The sequence below is a fragment of the Ixodes scapularis genome, unplaced genomic scaffold, assembly GCF_016920785.2.
Source record: "Ixodes scapularis isolate PalLabHiFi unplaced genomic scaffold, ASM1692078v2 PGA_scaffold5__190_contigs__length_132052651, whole genome shotgun sequence".
Classification (NCBI taxonomy): Eukaryota; Metazoa; Arthropoda; class Arachnida; order Ixodida; family Ixodidae; genus Ixodes; species Ixodes scapularis.
In genome coordinates, this window is record NW_024609880.1 from 131,879,907 (window position 1) to 131,898,694 (window position 18,788).

The following is an 18,788-nucleotide window of genomic DNA, read 5'->3' on the forward strand; positions in this document are numbered from 1 at the left end:
AAAAATTGACTCGGACGTCGTGTCAAGATGCTCGTGAAACGCCCCGACTCCTCCAAGCTCCCACTTTTTGGCTGGCCGTGTGTCAGCCATGCCGTGCCGCAATACACGTACGCAATACAAGAGCTTGCAACGGGGCAGCTCAACTGAAAACCTCTCTTTCCTCTAACTGCACACATTTCCTTCTATCTTGACAGTTGCACAATTTGGGTGGTTTCAAGTTCAGATCAGTGTGCATTTCATCAGTGTGCATTTCATATGCATCCAACCAAGGCAGCCACCATGTGGTCATTTGGATTTCCGGCTGCAACCTCTTCCAAAAGAGCTCCGAGAAAGAGGAAGAAACACAAGTTCCACTCCTCACCAGGCAGAAAGACTGCCTGGAGGACGTGGGAAACCGAGAAAACATTTTATCGAGCTGCATTTATATACGGAAGGTGAATACGACTTGTGCTCAAAGATGCTCTTGGGTACTTTCAATAAACAGGCTTTCCGTCTCCTTAGCAACCGAGAGATGCCATTTGTTGTAACTTATACATTCATTTCCTCGCAGCTAGTGCCCCCTAATGAAGAGCTTCCTCATCTGGTTACCAGGTGCAATATAAAAAGGTTAATCTGGCTGTCTTACGAGATGAGCAAACTCAAACACGAAGCTTGGGTCGACTCTGGAAACCATGCCAGATTCTGCCCCCTTCCCATTTCATGCTGTCCTAGAGGAGAGTGGGAAAGTCTACATAAAGGGGAAAGGAAAAAGGCCAACCGGGAGGACCATGAAATCCCCTAAGAAGGCCCCCCAAAATGAAGAGAGAAATGCTGAAAAACATGGGCTATCTTTGGGCATGCCACAGCAAAACTCTAGCAACAATTAATGATAAGCACCGGGGCACCCGCTACAAACCACATGACGCGGGAACTCATACCGCACATTGCAAACACGGCAAATTCGCATTTCACGATGCGATAAACACGCGGGAATTCCCTACAAACTCCCGTGTCACGGGAACGGATACCGCAGATCGAGGATCCAGCAGATTCGCATTTCACGATGCAATATACACGCGGGAACAACTCGCGTGTTATGGGAGCGAATATCCCGGGCGCAGATCGCAGAGAAAAATGCGGGAATCCGCTATGAATTCTCGGACGTAGCGCAGATCGCGCCGTTGATGCGCGATTCCAGTCAGACATCGCTCGACGTCCAACGGGAATTGGGAGGTGGGCGATGTTTCCCAATTCTTATGTTACAGATATTTAGCCAGAAAAACGGGATAGGCGACCTCTCGGGAGGGGGCGTCCTTACGGGATGTTACGAATTTAAAGAAACAGATCTCGTAATATCTAGATTCATTGCCCAGCCCCTGCCACCTGAAATTCATAAAAACAAAATGGGCCCAGGCCATATTTCGGTGGGTAAGCACGAAAAGTCTACGAAAAGGTAGACAAACGGCCATTTTTCTGTACATAATTAGTGCAGCAGGACGAGAGACCTATTTAACTCAAAACCCAAATTATCCTTTGTTTTATGCAAGAAATGCTCACGAAAGGATGTTTTACTATTGCAATGTTTGTTGCTTGCATACGCACGATGAACACCACTGATTGGCACACAGCACAAACATTTGTTACGTGAGAGCACATTTGTAACACCACTATGTTCTCTTCTTTAGTAAGAAGAAAAAACAGAGAATCAACGAGGAAGTTGGAAAACCAACCAGGTGCAAGGAGCGAGCGGGCAAAAGAAGCGACCAAGAGCGATGCTGGGGAAGCGGGAGATCACGTCGGCAAATACTTTGGCACTGGGCCAAGTTGGGCACCCTGTCAACCACAAGGAGCAGGTTCTTGCGCAACTTCCTCGCTTGGTGCATACACGAGTACGTCCGTGCGTGGCGTGCTATCGACGCGGGTCGAGGCGGCGTTGCTGCGGGGCATGGACGGCACCACGAACAAGGAGCTCGAAAAGGGACGCTTTACGAACGTCCGCGTGCAGCACTCCAGCAAATCTTTATTTACCCGTCGGCTTTGTCTCAAACACTGCACGATACCAGTTCTGACATTCTGGGAGAAGGAGCAGGTTCGTGGTAACCTTAATTCGATGAAGACGGACTTTGACCTTACACTCTGTGGTTGGTTACATTCCAGGATGTGGGGCGTTTGCTGACCTCGCAATCCCTGAATGGGTTACTGCTTCTGTTATCTTTCAGACTTTCTTTTTTTGTTCGAACAAACTTTTCTGTAAAACAAAGTTTTATTGTGTTCCCTCCGTCGCCTTCCTTTCGCACACGTCTAGACGATCTTGGGGTCGCAGAAATTTGGGAGGAAAGGCGTAAACAAAGTGAAGTGTCTTTCCGTCCTTCGTTTTACTTTGTCACGGACATCCTCCAACCGTAAGGTCTGCGTCGTTCGGGTAGGATGTATGTGCACGGATTGGAGTGTGCGTTGGGGTATTGGTAGGGGTGGGAGATGGCTCGGTGTCTTTCAAAAATCAATACTATTGGCCCAAAAAGTGGGTGGACGACGACTCGGGGGTGGGCGATGACTCGACGCATTAGGGTAGTAAAATCTCCAATAATGAAAGAAAGAGGAAGCAAGAGAGGCCAGGGAGGTCACCTGCTCTGCTCGTCCAGGGCGTAGTTGGTGACCTCCGAGGGGTTGGGCAGGAAGGAGACCACGGCGTCCAGCAGGGGTTGGACCCCCTTGTTCTTCAGGGCACTGCCCATGAGCACCGGGAAGAACTTGCGCTCCAGGCAGGCACGCCGGATCCCCGCCTGCACGCCCCCACCCCCCCGTTGTCTACCGGCCTTTCGACGGACTCGCCGTACGTGGGACGCGCTCTCTTCCGTTGCCTCGGGATTAGATGGCACTATGGACTCCTTCCCAGCGTGGGCAGTCTCGTCCCTCGCGCCGTTGTCCAGACCGGTTATACACCGAGTCAATGGGAATCACTTCGCTATATCCGCCATTTCGTTATAAACAACTTCGGCTAATGAAGTGCAAAAGGGAATGGGAAATCGTGATCGCTTCGCTGTAGCCGCCATTTCGTTATATTCGGTCTCGACAGTATTGGGAAACGATACACACTTGCAGCGCAGTATCTGTCCGAACTGGCGGTGGCAGCAAATTCTGCCACTCTGGAGGTCACCTAGCGATTGCGCTCAAACTATATCTGGACCCACTTTGCACAGGGCAGAGAGAGCGCAACCCGCTTTAAAAAAACGGCCGAAATCGCCGCTGCCGCCACGCTGGTTCTCGAAGATATGCGTGAGCATTTCGCGCGGCGGATATATATAAAGAAGCATAATGAACGCAGCCACTAAGCACTTTTCTGCGGGGTGAACATTCCCGAAACCCGTCTTCTCTCTGGTGCAAGCAGATGGGGTCACTTAGTGCGTGCACAGAGGACGGCAGCCGGATTGGTCGGTTCTAGAGAGAGACGGCGTGACGTAGCGCCCAGCAACCGAGGTGCAGCGAGGGACGGCGGGGCCAGGGCGCATAGGAGCCGCCAGCAGGGCGCTGCAGCTGGCCCCAGCTGCTTTCATCTCTTGTCACGAGCCACCTGCAGACCGTCGATACAGCCGCCGTCCCCAACTGCGCAGCGCCCAAATTGGCCAAGGGGGACGTCGCCGGCAATCTTCGGTCGCTAGGTGTTACGTCACGGTGTCGCTCCCTAGAACCAGCCAATCCAAAGCGACCTCCGTTGCTAAGCGTCCTGTCGCCAGTGGGGCTGTGGGGCCATCCCGTGGCGACGTTGCAAACTTTATATAAGTGCGCTCCAAACCAGTCCAGGGTAGAAAAGGTTTAAGAAAAGGTTCTTCGACCCGTTCCGAATCAGCCAACGCGCTCTTTGGGCACGAAACCGTGCGGTACGGCAAATGCAGCCCGAGGACCCAAGCGACCACTTGCCACGATTTGCTCCTCGGAAGGTGTCTTCTCCTCCAGGTACATCTCCCCGAGGGCCTCGTCCGCATTGGACACGTGCTCTGCAAGGAAGGGGCTGCTGCAGTGCGGCTGGAGCAACTCCCCGAGACTATGCAGCTGCAAGTTCTACACCGACAATACTCCGGACACGAGTGCCTAGGAAGACGCACCCTGTCGGGCCTCGGTCACACCGCAAGACGAAAAGTCCAGCCAAGCGAGCCACTTGCATAGCAAGTCCCTCACTTCCCCCAGCTTCCCTTTATTAGTCCTCAATTAAAGAAAAGCCTCCGTCGGAGCCCTCAAAAAAGGCTGCCCGGACCGTTTGGGCCAACCGTTGGACGGGGCAAGGAACCCACCAATGAGCTCGTGGCGGCGCTCCTCCATCTCCGTCCTCATGTCGGCTGGAGGCTCGTCCAACTTCACCTCCTCCCTGCAAAAGCGGACAGTCGAGGAGAGCACGCATCGGTGCTGTCGACATTACTACTTCCCGCCATGGTCTATCGATCTTCATAGCTCAATCTAAGGGATCTAAGCATCCTGGAAAACCAAACATTACATCGACGCGTGGCCGATTTCTCTAATAAAATCGGTATCAAAGGATTACCTCGGAGCTATCACTGACACGAGATGGCGCAATTGCACGAGGAAGGGCGGGATGGATGGATGGATGGATGAATACGACTGAGCCCTTTGGATCGGGCGGTAGCTTACGCCACCTAGCCATTTTGTTTTACCATTTAAGCTTAGAATATTTAAATGTGAAATCTATATTCACTCCGCAGTGCAAAGAAAGTGAGGCTATGAAACCCCCTTGCCATCAGTGAATAAGAAAATACCTAGTTTTCTCTCGATTTCTGCCACCATTCACTTAATCTTTGCTTGGTAATCTCTACAGTCTTGAAATCCACTCTCCCTTCGCTGTCTCTAAAACCCAATGACTTTATTAAATCTATGTTGCCTTCGCTAGGCATAGGGTGAAGCCCTTTACAGTAGAGTATCAAGTGCTCAGCCGTCTCGTCCTCCTCTCCACAAGCAGTGCACACTGTATCCATTTCCTGGTACTTCACTCTGTATGTTCTGGTTCGCAGAACACCCGTCCTCGCCTCTCCCAGTGCGCCATCTGGTGTCCATCTTTTGTACCACACTGGCCGAGGTTGAGCAGTTTCGCCTGGCTCCTAAAGAGCCGTGCTGCGCATGCGCAAGGAGCAGTGACGTCACATGGCGAACAGCTGGCGCGACGGAGCCGCCGCGCTTGCCTCGCCGGTCTGCGCATTCCAGAGGAGTGACGTCATAGCCGCCGCGTGCCCAGCTGTGCGTCTCCGTTGCGCAGTAGCCAAGTCTGTAAGCCACCGCAATTGTTTTGATACCAATTTGAAGAGAGAGAAATTGGCCGTGCATGAATGTAAAGTTTGGTTCTTTAGGATGCTTAGAGCCCATTCCTTAAATAATAACCATTAATAAACTATATTGCAGGAAGTGGTTCAGTGCCCCTTTAACGCTTTCCCCCATATTCAGCTTCACTGCAGACAGCAATGATTTTCATTGTTTCCTCGGTGCAAGTTATAGTAAACGTCTGCTACATTTTCTTGTCCTGCCAATATCATATTTGTTGAGGCAGTAAGAGAAAAGTTGCCGGAAGGGTTCATTTTTAGATGGTGCCTACAGCAGAGGTGGGAAAGTGAGCGGGGGGAAGGCAAAACCTTGGAACGCTGAAGAGGAGGCCAGAGAGGAGCTGAGTCCACTCGCCTCTCTCTCTGCTCAAGTGGAAAGAGGCTTTGCTCAACCTGCAGTCTTCTCAAGACCCTGACTGCCAACTTAAAAGGGCAAAGGAAAAAAAAACAATAAGGTATACAGGCTCAATCGTGCTGACAAAGATTTGGCAGAATCTGAGCCACAAGAAAAGAGAGCCTGAATGGCGCCGCTCAACAGAGATACAGCTCGGTTGACAAAGCACTTGGCTCGCAATCTCAAGTGGATGACTTCCAATCCTGCCGGGGGACTCTCTTTACATGGTTCCCTTTGGGCATAACATCTTTCAATGCCAGTTTTTCGTTACAACCAGACGTTAGAGAGCTCCGTGAAAATCAGTTGATAAAACACATTCTGCATTAAAGATTGTATGTTTTAGTATGCAAGTATGTCATAGACCTTTTTCCGCAAGGGTGCAGCCATCTTGAATGTCGTCACTTCTGGTATGCGTTAGAACATTGTTTTGATATCTCGGCGCCGCTGGAAGGTGTTCACGACAAAATGTGCGATTCTCACACATTCTTGTTTTGCCTCACCTATATTTTCTCGCATATTGCCGGCTAAAATGTCTCATTATTTTTTTCGTCCAGCCTACCGGATACAGACTCCACGTGGCTGTGAACGAAACAAAATATGTCTATAGAGGGTACAGCCGTTAACATTGTGGGCAACCTGGCGATTCCTAGCGGTTGGCCCTCGCTGCCCCTCCGACAATCATAAGTGGTCATCTTGACCACGAGGGGGCCAAGGGCAACTGGCCACGCGAGCGGCGCTCCGCCGCTGATAAAAGGCCGTCGCAGCGGATGCGCGGGGGCTGTTGGGATTGCGGCGCAGGCGATAGCGGTCATTAAATGTTTACGTGTTGTTGAACCGGTGTGCTGTGTCATTCTCCGAGACGGGTAGCAGCGAGGGAAATCCCACAACATGCAGCCGAAGAAGTGAGGAGATCCAGACCCGTGCTCGCCCAGGAAGTAGACCGCCCTGCGGTGGATGAGGTCGACGACCCCCTTGTGGTTCCCTTCCAGCCCAATGGGAAGCTGCAGCAGCGCCGCATTGTAGTGCAGCTTGGACCTACAGGGACATGCAGGCCACGGTTCAGGACGCCTCACGGGGTGAACAGGACAATGCAAACCCGGGACAAAGATTCCGGGATGGTATTTAGGGACTGGAGTTGGGAACCAAGATGTCCTAGAGAGGGTCCTCAGTGGTAACGGCCAAGATGCTGGCACAACAAGGATACGACAATTTAATGACTTCAATATGTGATGCAACGTGGCAAAACCAGTCAAACTGAAATAGTAGTACTCTTCCGGTACATTTGGATTGATGCTCGTGGGCCAAGTCACCGAGCGACTTGTCCAAGTTTCCTGCTATAGTTAGTGAAGGCGTAATCCTGGCCACTACCGGAGATGTAACAGAAGAATAGAAAAGTCAAGGTTCTATCTGCATCATGTGCATCAACAAACACCTGCTTGACTCTACCCATTAAGCAAGGGGTTCGTTAGAGCGAGCCTTTTAGACGCCACAGACCCGCTCGGATTGCTACAGGCATTTAGAGAATGGCCTAGCAGCCACCAGATATGATGCCAGTGGCCTTAACCCAATGCACAAGCTGGGACCAGGCGTCAGTCTGACAGTTTTACAATAGGGGACTGGCGACTCTAAGCTGGGACCAGGCAGATCTTTTCGGTCGCGCACCGGTCACCTAGCTGTGTTTGTCCTTTGTCCCTCTTGTTCCCCTCCTCCAGGGATCATTTTCGTCATTCTTGTCCAGCTCGCTTGCACCTTTGCATTCAAATGCATTTAATCGTGTACACCCGTGAGCGATATGAAGGTGAACAGCCCTCTTCTTGTTTTTGACGCTCCTGCAAGTTTTGGAACAAGCTCTGTTCCAGAAGAGGGCTAGAACGCAAAGTTTAGACCCCAAGCCACGTACCATTTGAGACGTTGAGAGTTAATATAGCTTTAGGGAGCCATAAAACAGGCAAGAAACCAGGTAAGGTGTTCACCTTTATATTGTCGGCGGATGTACACGCTTACAGCTACCTCTTGTTTTGCGCAGCTCTGTTCTAGCACCTTGCACACACCTGCCCCTGTTCTACCACTGCGCTCAGTTTCATATTACGACGAACCACAGAGTAGGCTATGAGCCAATCAAGCCGATCCAGTGCAGCGAGAGTGCCACGCGACTCGAGGACGGGGCGCATGGCCAAGGGACGATGGTAACGATCCGTCGCAAAGCGAGAGAGTAAACGAGAGCGTCACCTGAGCTGCGAGAGGACCCTGAGCGGGTTGGAACCGGTCCTGTCGAGCTTGTTGATGAAGGCGATGCAAGGCACGGAGTAGCGCTTCATCTGGCGGCACACAGTGAGGGTCTGCGACTGCACCCCTCCCACGGCGCACAGCACGAGCACCGCCCCGTCCAGCACGCGTAGAGCGCGCTCCACCTCCACGGTGAAGTCCACGTGGCCGGGCGTGTCGATGATGTTGATGGCCGTGCGGCCCCACGACACCTGGGTGGCTGCCGACTGGATTGTGATGCCTCGCTGCCGCTCCAGCTCCATCGAGTCCATCACTGCCCCCACCAGGTCTTTGCCCTTCACCTGGGTGCGGACGGGGGGCACTCAAACGCCCGTCGCATGCCCTCCCACAAGGGGCCCTCCCCCGTCCTCCTCCAGGGACTTCTAACCAGAGGACCCTCTCCTTTAACAGGGATTTATAGAGATATGCAACGCTTGCGAGGCAGACTATCGCGACGGTCTCAAATTTTTTACTCAAAATATTGTGGGAGGAGGGGAACAATGCTCTTGTAGAAGAGGCGACGGGCGCAACGGGTTTGCCGCACATGCACCGTCGTACATCCCCCATATCTCTCGGAAGCGCGCACATGCACACTTCCGAGAGCCATCTGCTCCCTCACGGCCATTTTGAAACTGCCCTCGCGTTATAAAAAAAATGCATTCACGCATATATAAGTGGCACACACAATGTCTGAAGATGCAAGAAGCTTCCAGCTTGTCATACTTTAGTGCAAGATCTACATTTCCCAAGTGCAAAGCGAAACATGTGTCCCGCCCCAACCCCGGCGCTCTGCAAAGAGGCTTCCCCGCAAGCGCAAAAGTAAAATTTGCCGCGTGTGACTCCTTCTTTGCCGAAGAGGAGTTGATGGCAAAAGGATGGCTATACTCTGGCTAGAGGTGTGCACGGGACGATATCTAGGAGCCCAGCCCAGCTGGGCTCGCTGTCTCTTGAGACCGGGCCGCCCGCGTCCCGTTATTAATATCTGACAGCCGGCCAACCCTGGCCTGGCCCAATGCTAATTTTCACGGGCCCACTGAGGGGCACTTTATTTTTGCCCAGTATCAATGAACATAGCTCACAAATTGCACTGCAGCTCGCTTGTCACTGCTACACGTGTTGACTACGGTACCCTACGGTCAATGTAGTAAGCATCCTTTTTCTTTTCTTTGACTGCTATTATTAGTCCGACCAATCTGCAGGCCTACGCAGCTCGTTCAAAAAAATCCACTGCATCGTGCTTTTCTGCGACCAAACCCCGCATATTTTTTTTATCAAACACGGCAGTGTTTCATAGAACAGCCAACAAAAAGCGAGTAAAATATCACGAAAAGCCAGATAGTTTGTATATCTGGCGCGGATATTGACGGCATAGATGCGGTTGTCCCAAGGAATCGATTATGTGGCCACTGTGTACAGCAACAATTTAACGAGATCCATCCGCAACTGTTTTAGACTTCACGATTACGAATGGCGGTTTCACGAGCCATTCCGATAGCCAAGGCCTTGTCCTCTGGAGACTGGGCGCTCACCTCATGCATCTGATCGATCCTCCCGGTATAAAAGAGCAGTCGCTCAGTCAGGGTCGTCTTGCCGGAGTCAATGTGTGCAGAGATCCCAATGTTGCGCATGTCTTCAACCTCTTTATGCTCCTGCAAAAAAGAGAGCTTCAGATGCACAAGTCGACGAGTGCTCGGTTGGGAAATCGGAAAAAGCCAACAAGCTTCGCTCGTGGGAAAGCAATTGCTTTGCAAGGAAAGCAAAGCGACTTCAGGCCAGGCAGCTTTCTTGTTTTGGGCTGAGGCACCAATATAGAGTTGCATTCCTTGTACAGCACTAACGCTTCGATCCCACTTCGGAGAGTCCGCAAAATTTGGTTTCTCAACGTACCGTGCTGGGAATTACTACGGAGGTGCTGCTAGGTGGTGCATGCATAAAGTAAAAATATCAAAGGAAAAACTTATCTCGTAGAAAAAGGAAAAAAACAAACCTGTTTCGGGCTGCCTGTTTTGGCTTTCGCAGACGATGTCCTGACCAGGCTTGCCTAGTTAAACCTGCCGCCGATAGACATTGGAAGCGTCCAGTGCGTCGAGCTTAGCAGACTATCTTCGGAAACCTGTCACCATGCTGGCGCGCTCGGCGCTCCCGGCATCTGTCGGTGGCAGATTTAACGAGGCGAGCCCGGTCACGACGTCGTCTGCGAATGCCGCGGCAGATAGACCGAAACGGATTTTCTTTTTTTGAACAAGGTAAGCTCACGCGTTGATATTCTCACTCCCCGGGTGCACCACCTAGCCGCACCTCTGTAGTAAATCTTAGCGCGATACGTTGAGAAACCGATTTTGGCGGATCGCCCAAAGGGGCATCACATTCTGTACTTTAGTCGAATTATTATGACCGCTGGCTTCTTACGTATGTTGAAAAAGGTGACCTTAAATGGTGGAATGTGCTCAATTGCGTCATTCCACCGAATGTGCGTTATGTAGGAAAGATCGCCGATGAGTTCAGACTGACTACATGGTCGAAGCAGAAATTCTTTTCAACGCTCCGTCTGCCCTGGGTAGTGTGATGCTCAGAGGAGAAAGAAGCGAATTCAACTGGAGGCTCACTCACCGTCTTTGTCGATGACGCAAACCCGGCGGCTGAGGCCTGCAAAAACAGATCGAATCAATCTGGGAGGGTTTGTGAGATCGAAGTGAGACGCATGTGAAGCCCGGGCAAGGAGTGTGGTCGCGACCGAAGCAGCCTCCGTCGTGTCCTCGGAAGGACGTCGGCTCAAGATCAATGCGGATATTTCAGGGAGTGATGCACGCGGCGTAGACTGCCTACACCACGGAAATCTCGATGTGGCCCACATTCCCTCCTCACAGTCGGCATTTCAGAAATGATCGCCACTGCGGGGGCCTTCGGAGCACCGACTGAGTTACCTGGGTCGTCCGCTCTTCGCCGTTGATCACTCGGCGTTGGAGCAGCCGTCCTGTACCAACCGCCCGACGTAACCGCCACAGCACCATTATTGGATCTTTTAAAGTTTCGCTGCCAAGAAAAAAGTTTAATTGTTTGCACAGGTCCACATTACCACTGACCCGGTCGATGAGCACATGTCGACCGATGTAGCTGGTAGTAACTGGATGTAGGCACCGGCTGCAGAGCCGTCTGGCGGCGCTGGTGGCGCGGCGGTGCGCCCGATCCAAAGGGCTCAGCCGTATTCATCCATCCATCCATCCATCCATGCGGCAACGACCTACTGTCCTAGCAAAGGATGGATGTATGGATGAATGCGGCTGAGCCCTTTGGATCGGGCGGTAGCTTATGCCACCTAGCCATTTTGGATGGATGAATAGATGGATGGATAAATGAATACGGCTGAGCCCATTGGATTGGGCGGTAGCTTACGCCACCTTATTTTGGTTCAGGAGAACCGCGGTGCCGCAGAAAGGCAAGTAGCCCATACCAGGAAGGCCTGCGGCGCCGCATCTAAGGACGATGGGATGAGATTGTGTACAGATGACAGAGAGGTGCTGACGATGTTGAGATGGAGCTTGTCGGCGGGGGTGGCGGGATGATGTTACGGGTGATGTGGGTCCAATGTCGTTTGCTCGCTGGGACGTTTTTCTTTCAACTGGTCTCAAGTATGGCTGAACCCGGGAAAGTGTCCGGGCAAGCCGTCCAGAGTGGTGTTCGGTGGCTTCACCGTGCGTAGGGGCTGGGAAGCCCCAGCAGATTGGTGGTGTTACCATGCTACGGGATGTGGCCCAGTCTTGGTAGACGGCTGCCACTCTCAGGCATAGTCTTCTGGTGAGACTAAAGGCCCGTTCACACTCTTGCAACCGAGTACGACCGAGAGAGACCAAACCGGTTTTTAAGCCTCTTGCGATCTCTTAGGACCAGCTCCGCTCAGCGCATCCGGTCTCAAGAAGTCTTTCTCGGTCGTACTCGGTTGCAAGAGTGTGAACGCGCCTTTACAGGACACCGGTTGACGCGCTGCTCCTCAACGTCGCCGGGGGACGAGACCGCGTAAAAGCTTCTTCGTAGCTCTTCCTCCCCGAAACGCCAAGGAGCGGCCATTCTTTGTCGTCGTCTTCGACGACGACGACGACGACAAGCTTAGAATATTTAAATGTGAAATCTATATTTACTCCGCAGTGCAAAGAAAGTGAGGCTATGAAACCCACCTGCCATCAGTGAATAAGAAAATACCTAGTTTTCTCTCGATTTCTGCCACCATTCTCTTAATCTTTCCTTGGTAATCTCTACAGTCTTGAAATCCACTCTCCCTTCGCTGTCTCTAAATGACTTTATTAAATCTATGTTGTCTTCGGTAGGCATAGGGTGAAGCAGGGATGGGTAGTATTTCAAATACAAGTATTTGAAATACGTATTTTAAATACTTTGTGTATTTTGCATTTGTATTTAATTACAAATTGGGTAATGTATTTGACGTGTGTATTTAAATACTAAAACGTGGATATTTCAAATACAATTGTAATTAAATATAATTTTGTGAGCGAAAATACATTTCTCAAATTTATTGTCACTGTCCAGAGCAGTGAGAAAACTACGCTCTGCACCGAATGCAGTGTCTCTCAATCAAGTACAAGCGTTTAGTGACTTTGCGATTACGGTGCTAGTCCAGGGCAAGAATAGTGACGAAATCGACGTTCACAGGCAGAGTGGCTAAATAAGTGCCTGTGACAACTTGTGATGCTTTCCAGCCTGATTTCCATTGATAATTTTGTCTGGAACATTCTAAATGCGCGGGTCATCAAGATTTTCGTAACTGATGCGAGTTGCAACAATAAAAAAATATCTAGCTAGTGCTGCGCGTCTTGGTCGTCTCGGTTCTTTGTTGGTCTATACCAAAAGGTAACCGACAAAAAAAGCTGCTTGAAGCTCTTTACTTTTTTCACCTATTACGTCCAAGCTGATTACATTTTTTTGTGATTATATTTTTATCACGTTACTAGCGCCACGCACACTAACTCCCGAGTGTGCGATGCAAAATTAAAATGAGATACCCAGAAACCCGTTGCAGGTGCCCTGAAGTCGCTGACGCAAATTTTGAGGAATGTATTTGGAAAAGTATTTGGAGGAGACAAAATACATTTGGCTGTATTTGTATCTTTTATTTAAATGCTTTTTTGGAAATGTAAATCGATTTGTAATAAATACATTTTTGACGAAGTATTTTGTATTTGTATTTCGATACATATTTGCATGTATTTTGCCCATCCCTGGGGTGAAGCCCTTTACAGTAGAGTATCAAGTGCTCAGCCGTCTCGTCCTCCTCTCCACAAGCAGTGCACACTGTATCCATTTCCTGGTACTTCACTCTGTATGTTCTGGTTTGCAGAACACCCGTCCTCGCCTCAAACAACAATGAGCTTCGCCTAGAATTGTCATACATGCTTTCTTTGGCAATAACTGTTTTGTTTAATCTATAGCTTTCCAGAGCAGTCTTTGTCTGCATTCCCTCTAGCCACCGATCTCTTTCTGTGGCCTTAGCTTTCTTCTTAACTGAGTCTTGCTCTTCCGTATCTTCGCTATAGCCCAAAAACTTTCCTCTTAATTTCCTAGTGCGCTGTCTCCACTTTGTGTCTACACTCCTCATGTATAAACAGCTGAAAACCTTTCGTGCCCATTGCTCCCCATCCATTTGCCTCAACCGATCCTCAAATTCTATCTTGCTCACCACTTCCCTGCTTTCAAATGACGCCCATTTCATGTCTCCTTGTACTCCCTGGTTTGGCGTTTTGCAATGTGCCCCCAAAGCCAGTCTACCTACACCGCGCTGTTTTATTTCTAGTCTCGCATGCACTTCGGATTTCATGCATAGCACTGCGTTTCCAAAAGTCAAGCCAGGCACCATGACCCCTTTCCAAATCTCTCTCACCACCTCATACCTGTTGTAATTCCAACGCGCTCTATTTTTCATTACAGCTGCATTTCTGTTGCCCTTACCTATTATATACTTTTCATGCTCACTGAGAGAGAGAGAGAGAAAACATGTTTATTGGAAAGATGAAGAGGTTATCCCGCGGGAATTTGCAGGATTGCTACTTCATACATGGGAAAGGGAGAAAGGGGCAAAAAAGACAAAGAAAGAAAAGGAAAGAAAGAAAACTTTGAGGATGGCTGTCAGTTACTTTTGGAGGGTGTCCTACAGTATTTTATCAAGTTGAGTCGTTTGGAGAAAACGAATCAATGAGCTCGTCGGCTTGACTCCTTGCAATGTTGATGGCCATGGCCCCAGGAGATGATTGAGCGTGAGCGGTTCCCCGTTCTGAAGAGTCAGGGAGCTTCTCATTTCCTTTCTTTGGTCAGCGTAGAGGGCGCAGTGACAAATAACGTGTTCCAGCGTTTCTACGACGTCACAGCTCTCGCAGATGGAGGAGTCCAGCTGACCGGTGAGATTTAGATAATATTTTGTTGAGGCCACGTTCAGTCGTATTCGGTGAAGAGCGGTTTCTGTCCGACGTTTGAGCCCCCGGGGAGGGCGAAAGGTAAGAAAGGGGTCAATGTTATGAAGGTGTCTGTAGTGATATAACGGATTCGCCCAGAGGGTGTTTACTAGAGCCGCAGTAATGCGGTTGGTTGTAGCTCTGGCGTCTGAACGTGAAAATGGAATTACCAGTTTGGACGTAAGATGATGTGCATTCTTGGCTGCCAAGTCAGCACTTTCGTTGCCTCTAACACCGTCACATATCCATACTCCTAGATACTTGTATTTACTAGCTCTCTCAACTGTAATATTCTGTATTTTCAGCCTCTCAACTTCATCCTTGTTAAAAATCATGACTGCTGATTTTTCGCTACTGAATTCTAAACCTAATTCCTCTCCTTCCCTACCACAGATGCTCATTAATTCCTGCAACTCTGTTCTGTTGTTATCCATTAGTACGATCTCATCCGCATACATCAATCCTGGTAAGGATTGCTGAATTTTTCGGCCTAGCTTACTGTAAGAAAGGTTGAATCCAAGCCCTCTCTTCTCTAGTCTATCCTCCAATCCTCTCAGATACAACATAAACAGCAAAGGCGATAACGGGCACCCCTGCCTAAGGCCTCGTCTTATCTCTATTTTCCCTGTCGCCTTTCCTTCCCATGTTATAATCACCTAGTTATCTTTGTAAATGTTCCTTAATAGTGCTGTCAGTCCTGCATCTAGGTTTAAGCTCTCCATTATGTCCCATAAATTCCTTTGGTTCACATTGTCATAGGCACCCTTGATATCCAGAAATGCCAGCCAGAGCTGTCTGTTTTCTTTTTGCGCTATTTCTATACACTGTGTCAGAGAAAATAAATTGTCCTCCAACCTTCTTTGTTTCCGAAACCCGTTCTGTAACTCGCCCAGTATGCCCTCGCAATCTACCCATTCCTCCAGTCTCTTCTTTATAATCTGCATTACCAACCTGTAAATAACCGGTGTCACGGTTATGGGACGACAATTCCTAATATCAGACTTATCTCCCTTTCCCTTATATATCATACTCATCCTACTAAGCCTCCATTCATCTGGAATATTTCCTTTTGTTATGATGGTACCCACTACCTCCCTTAGTTTTGCATTAGATTTAGGACCCAAATTCTTCACCAGCTTGATTGGGATACCATCTGTGCCTGTCGACGTGCCACTAGAGACTCTTCGCCTTTTCCCATTCTCGTTGTCCAAAATTCGCGATGTCACAAACTGGACTGCTACTTCCTTTAGTTCTCCTATCTTCCACATGTACCCGCTCCCGAAATTTCTCCTCCATCACTGCTCCTATTTATTGTATCGCATCATCTCCCTCTAATTGATCTCCCTGATGCGAGAGTATGAACCTCTGTCTAGCTTGCGTCGTTTCACCGAGTGAGTTCAAGTGCTCCCAAAACTTCTTAGCTGCGTTTCTATCTTTCTTGCTTACATTACTCATCCATTCCTCACCCTTTCTCTGAATTTTCGCATTGATCAAACTGGATGCCTCTCGGCGACATGTTATAAAAGTGTCCCATTTTCTCTTTACTTCCGTTTCTGAATCCCCACTGCGCTTGGAATACCTGTGTTCTCTAGAGGCTTCTTGACGTTTTTGTATCGCTTGCTTCACTTCTTTGTCCCACCAGCTTTTTGGTCTATGTCCTTGCTTCCCCTTTCGTTTGCTCTGAACTTTGTCTAGTTCCAGAGCAAAAAGCCTGGTTAGGCTCTCATAGGTCCAATCTGTATACTGTTGCCCTGAAACTACTTCCTCTATTCTTTTAGCAACTATTTCCAACTCTTTGTCGCTGCAGAAAATTTGCTTTGAATTATGTTGTCTAGTTTCAGCATTTACTTCTCTGGCAAAATTCAGCTTAATACGCTTGTGATCACTACCAAGACTTTTGGAACCTTCTTCATCTATTTTCATTACTTGTATCTTACCACATATTTTGTGTGACATGAGTACATAATCTATAGTTGAATGTAGATTGCCAGTTTCCCACGTTATGTGCCCGTCGCACTTCTGACTGGCATTGCATAAAACTAAGTCATGTTTTTTCACCAGTTCTAGTAATATGCTTCCAGTTGAGTCCGTATACCCATCCAGACCCTCGATATAGGCATTCATGTCTCCCATAATAATTATTTCAGAACCTTCCCCTAGCTCACTAATGTGTCTTGATATGCAATCAATCATTTTTCTGTTTTCCTCTTTAGCACCTGTCCCTGTCCATAAGTAAACAACTCCAAGGACTGTTGATTCCCCAGCGACTTTTCCTTTCAGCCACAAATGTTCGGCGCACTCCTTTCTAATCCTTTGAAAGTTCATATTCTTCCTAATAAATGCTCCAATTCCACCTCCCTTCCTCGTTCCCCCCATTCTGTTGCATTGTTCCCACACATAGTCAGGGTTGCAAGGTGGCTGCTCCATGTCTCTGAGGTGTGTTTCCACAAACCCATACACCATTAAATCCTCCTTTCTTAGTTGCTCCTCTACCTCTTCCCATTTTAACCTATTTCTACCACCCTGCATGTTAATATATCCAATGTCTGATTGTGCTGTTTGTTTATACCTGTTCTTACGTTTTCTCCTCTTTTTAACCCTGGGTGCCTCTCCTGACTTTGTTGGGTTTTCAGTTACTTCAGTGCCCTCGGTCCCCCCAAAAAAGCAGTCACCGTGCGGCCCATCCTATCCCCCACCCTGTAACCCGTGGCCTCACGGGCGTCGGCTTATCGCAAACGGTTCTCGGGTGAACGCAGAGGCTTGTTCTTCTGGCGCTTATATCGAGCTACATTCACATTCTATAAGTGCGAATTTCCTATCGTATAGACGACACCTCTGAGGTGTATTTCATTTGCGTTGGTCATATTTTATAGTATACACGTACATTTTACGCTGGCTATTTTACGTGGCTGTATTTTTTCTTGAACATGTTTTTGTTGCGTGGACTGTGTAGGCGTGATTTATCACGTTTGAGTTATACATTCTTACTTCTGCAAAAAGTGAATATAAGACTTTTAGTGTTAATACGTTAATAAGTAAATACATATACGAATACGAGGCAGCTACGCGTATTTTGAGCTGCCTGCACGGATTATGTAATCTCGGGACATCTAAAGACGTATTTTTCGAGCGATGTTACGTGCATTTAAGATTAAAAATAGCGGAGCACAAAGAACAAGCGAAACAAAATGATTGCATTCTCATCCCCCTGATATGAACACTAAAATGACTGACGTGTTTTGTAGCTCGCACCATTCAGCACACAATTTTACCATACTTACAAAAAAAAAAAAAAAGGACGGCAGTCGTACTTTTGAAGGCGGCAAGCTCGTGTCTATTCGCGTCCGAATCTTTCACCGAGAGAACTTTCCTTCACCCGTATCCATTGTGTCGGCGCCGTTACGGAATCGATAGGTAGTGCTGGCGGTAATGCGTCACAAGGAACGAGTTCCCAGCAACGCGTTGCTCTTTCCGGTAACGTTGGAACGTACTCCTTGCTTTCCGAAAAACGGTGACGGGCAACGTACTTGCGCCACTTGTTTTTAGTAACGTGTAACGAAGTTACATTGCTCGTTACACATTCTCACCAAAACTTCAAAAAAAAAATTTCATTTTTTTCGTATTTTTAATTACCAAGTCATATAAATATTTAAGATTTTGCGTTCTTCCTTTGACTATTGAGATGGAACAGTAAAAAAAAAAAAAAAATAGGTAAGTATGTTTAGTTTCTGAATGGATACAATGTTTTTTGTTTTTTTAAATGTCACGCTTATGGATACCTGCAACGACAAAAGGGTAAAACCTGTTAATTCATAAAGTAAAAAAAAGTAATGCAAAAGTAACGTGCGTTACTTTTTAACGGTACCGCGTTCCTTTTATTTTGAGGTAAGGTAGGGCGGTAACGCGTTTCTTTTATTTGCAGGTAAAGAGTAACGTATTTCTTCTTTTTTTGCTAACGCCTACAACACTGGTTAGGAGTTCTCTTTTTAACTTACGGCCATCGGGGGAAGAGGGGAGTTATAATGCCCCGTGAATTTCGGAAGAGACGTCCCAGCCTTTGTTGTCCAAAGCAGGACTGCATAAAACGTTTCGCCATGCTCTAAGGCAGACAAGACTGGGTCAGCAAAAACCTTGAAGGTTTTAGCTGTAATTTGTCGCCGGCAAACCATCAAGCATCAATTTCGAATCCTCAAGCAGCACCAACTTTAGTAACACATCGCAAGTTCCCTACAGGGCAAAATGCACATGTTCATCCACATCCTTATTGCGCTCTTACAAGTTCACAAATAACTACTTCGATCGAAGCACAAGGCGAAATTGTAATCTGGGTTGTACTTTAAAGCGCGTAGATTGTTTAATTCAACTCAA

General features: G+C 48.4%; 1 protein-coding gene across 1 annotated transcript in view; it reads right to left on the minus strand.

Moving 5' to 3' along the window:
- Positions 1–11,280, minus strand: part of LOC8052202 (elongation factor G, mitochondrial) — a 31,581-nt gene extending 20,301 nt beyond the window's left edge. The window contains exons 1-8 of the mRNA XM_029978231.4: positions 10,887–11,280; positions 10,573–10,608; positions 9,492–9,611; positions 7,927–8,264; positions 6,616–6,732; positions 4,269–4,342; positions 3,898–3,974; positions 2,605–2,762 (exon numbers count right to left, since the gene is read on the minus strand). Of these exons, the coding sequence (XP_029834091.2) occupies positions 2,605–2,762; positions 3,898–3,974; positions 4,269–4,342; positions 6,616–6,732; positions 7,927–8,264; positions 9,492–9,611; positions 10,573–10,608; positions 10,887–10,973 (1,007 nt within the window). The 5' untranslated portion in view covers positions 10,974–11,280. The remainder of the gene's footprint in view (positions 1–2,604; positions 2,763–3,897; positions 3,975–4,268; positions 4,343–6,615; positions 6,733–7,926; positions 8,265–9,491; positions 9,612–10,572; positions 10,609–10,886) is intronic.
- Positions 11,281–18,788: the final 7,508 nt, after the last annotated feature.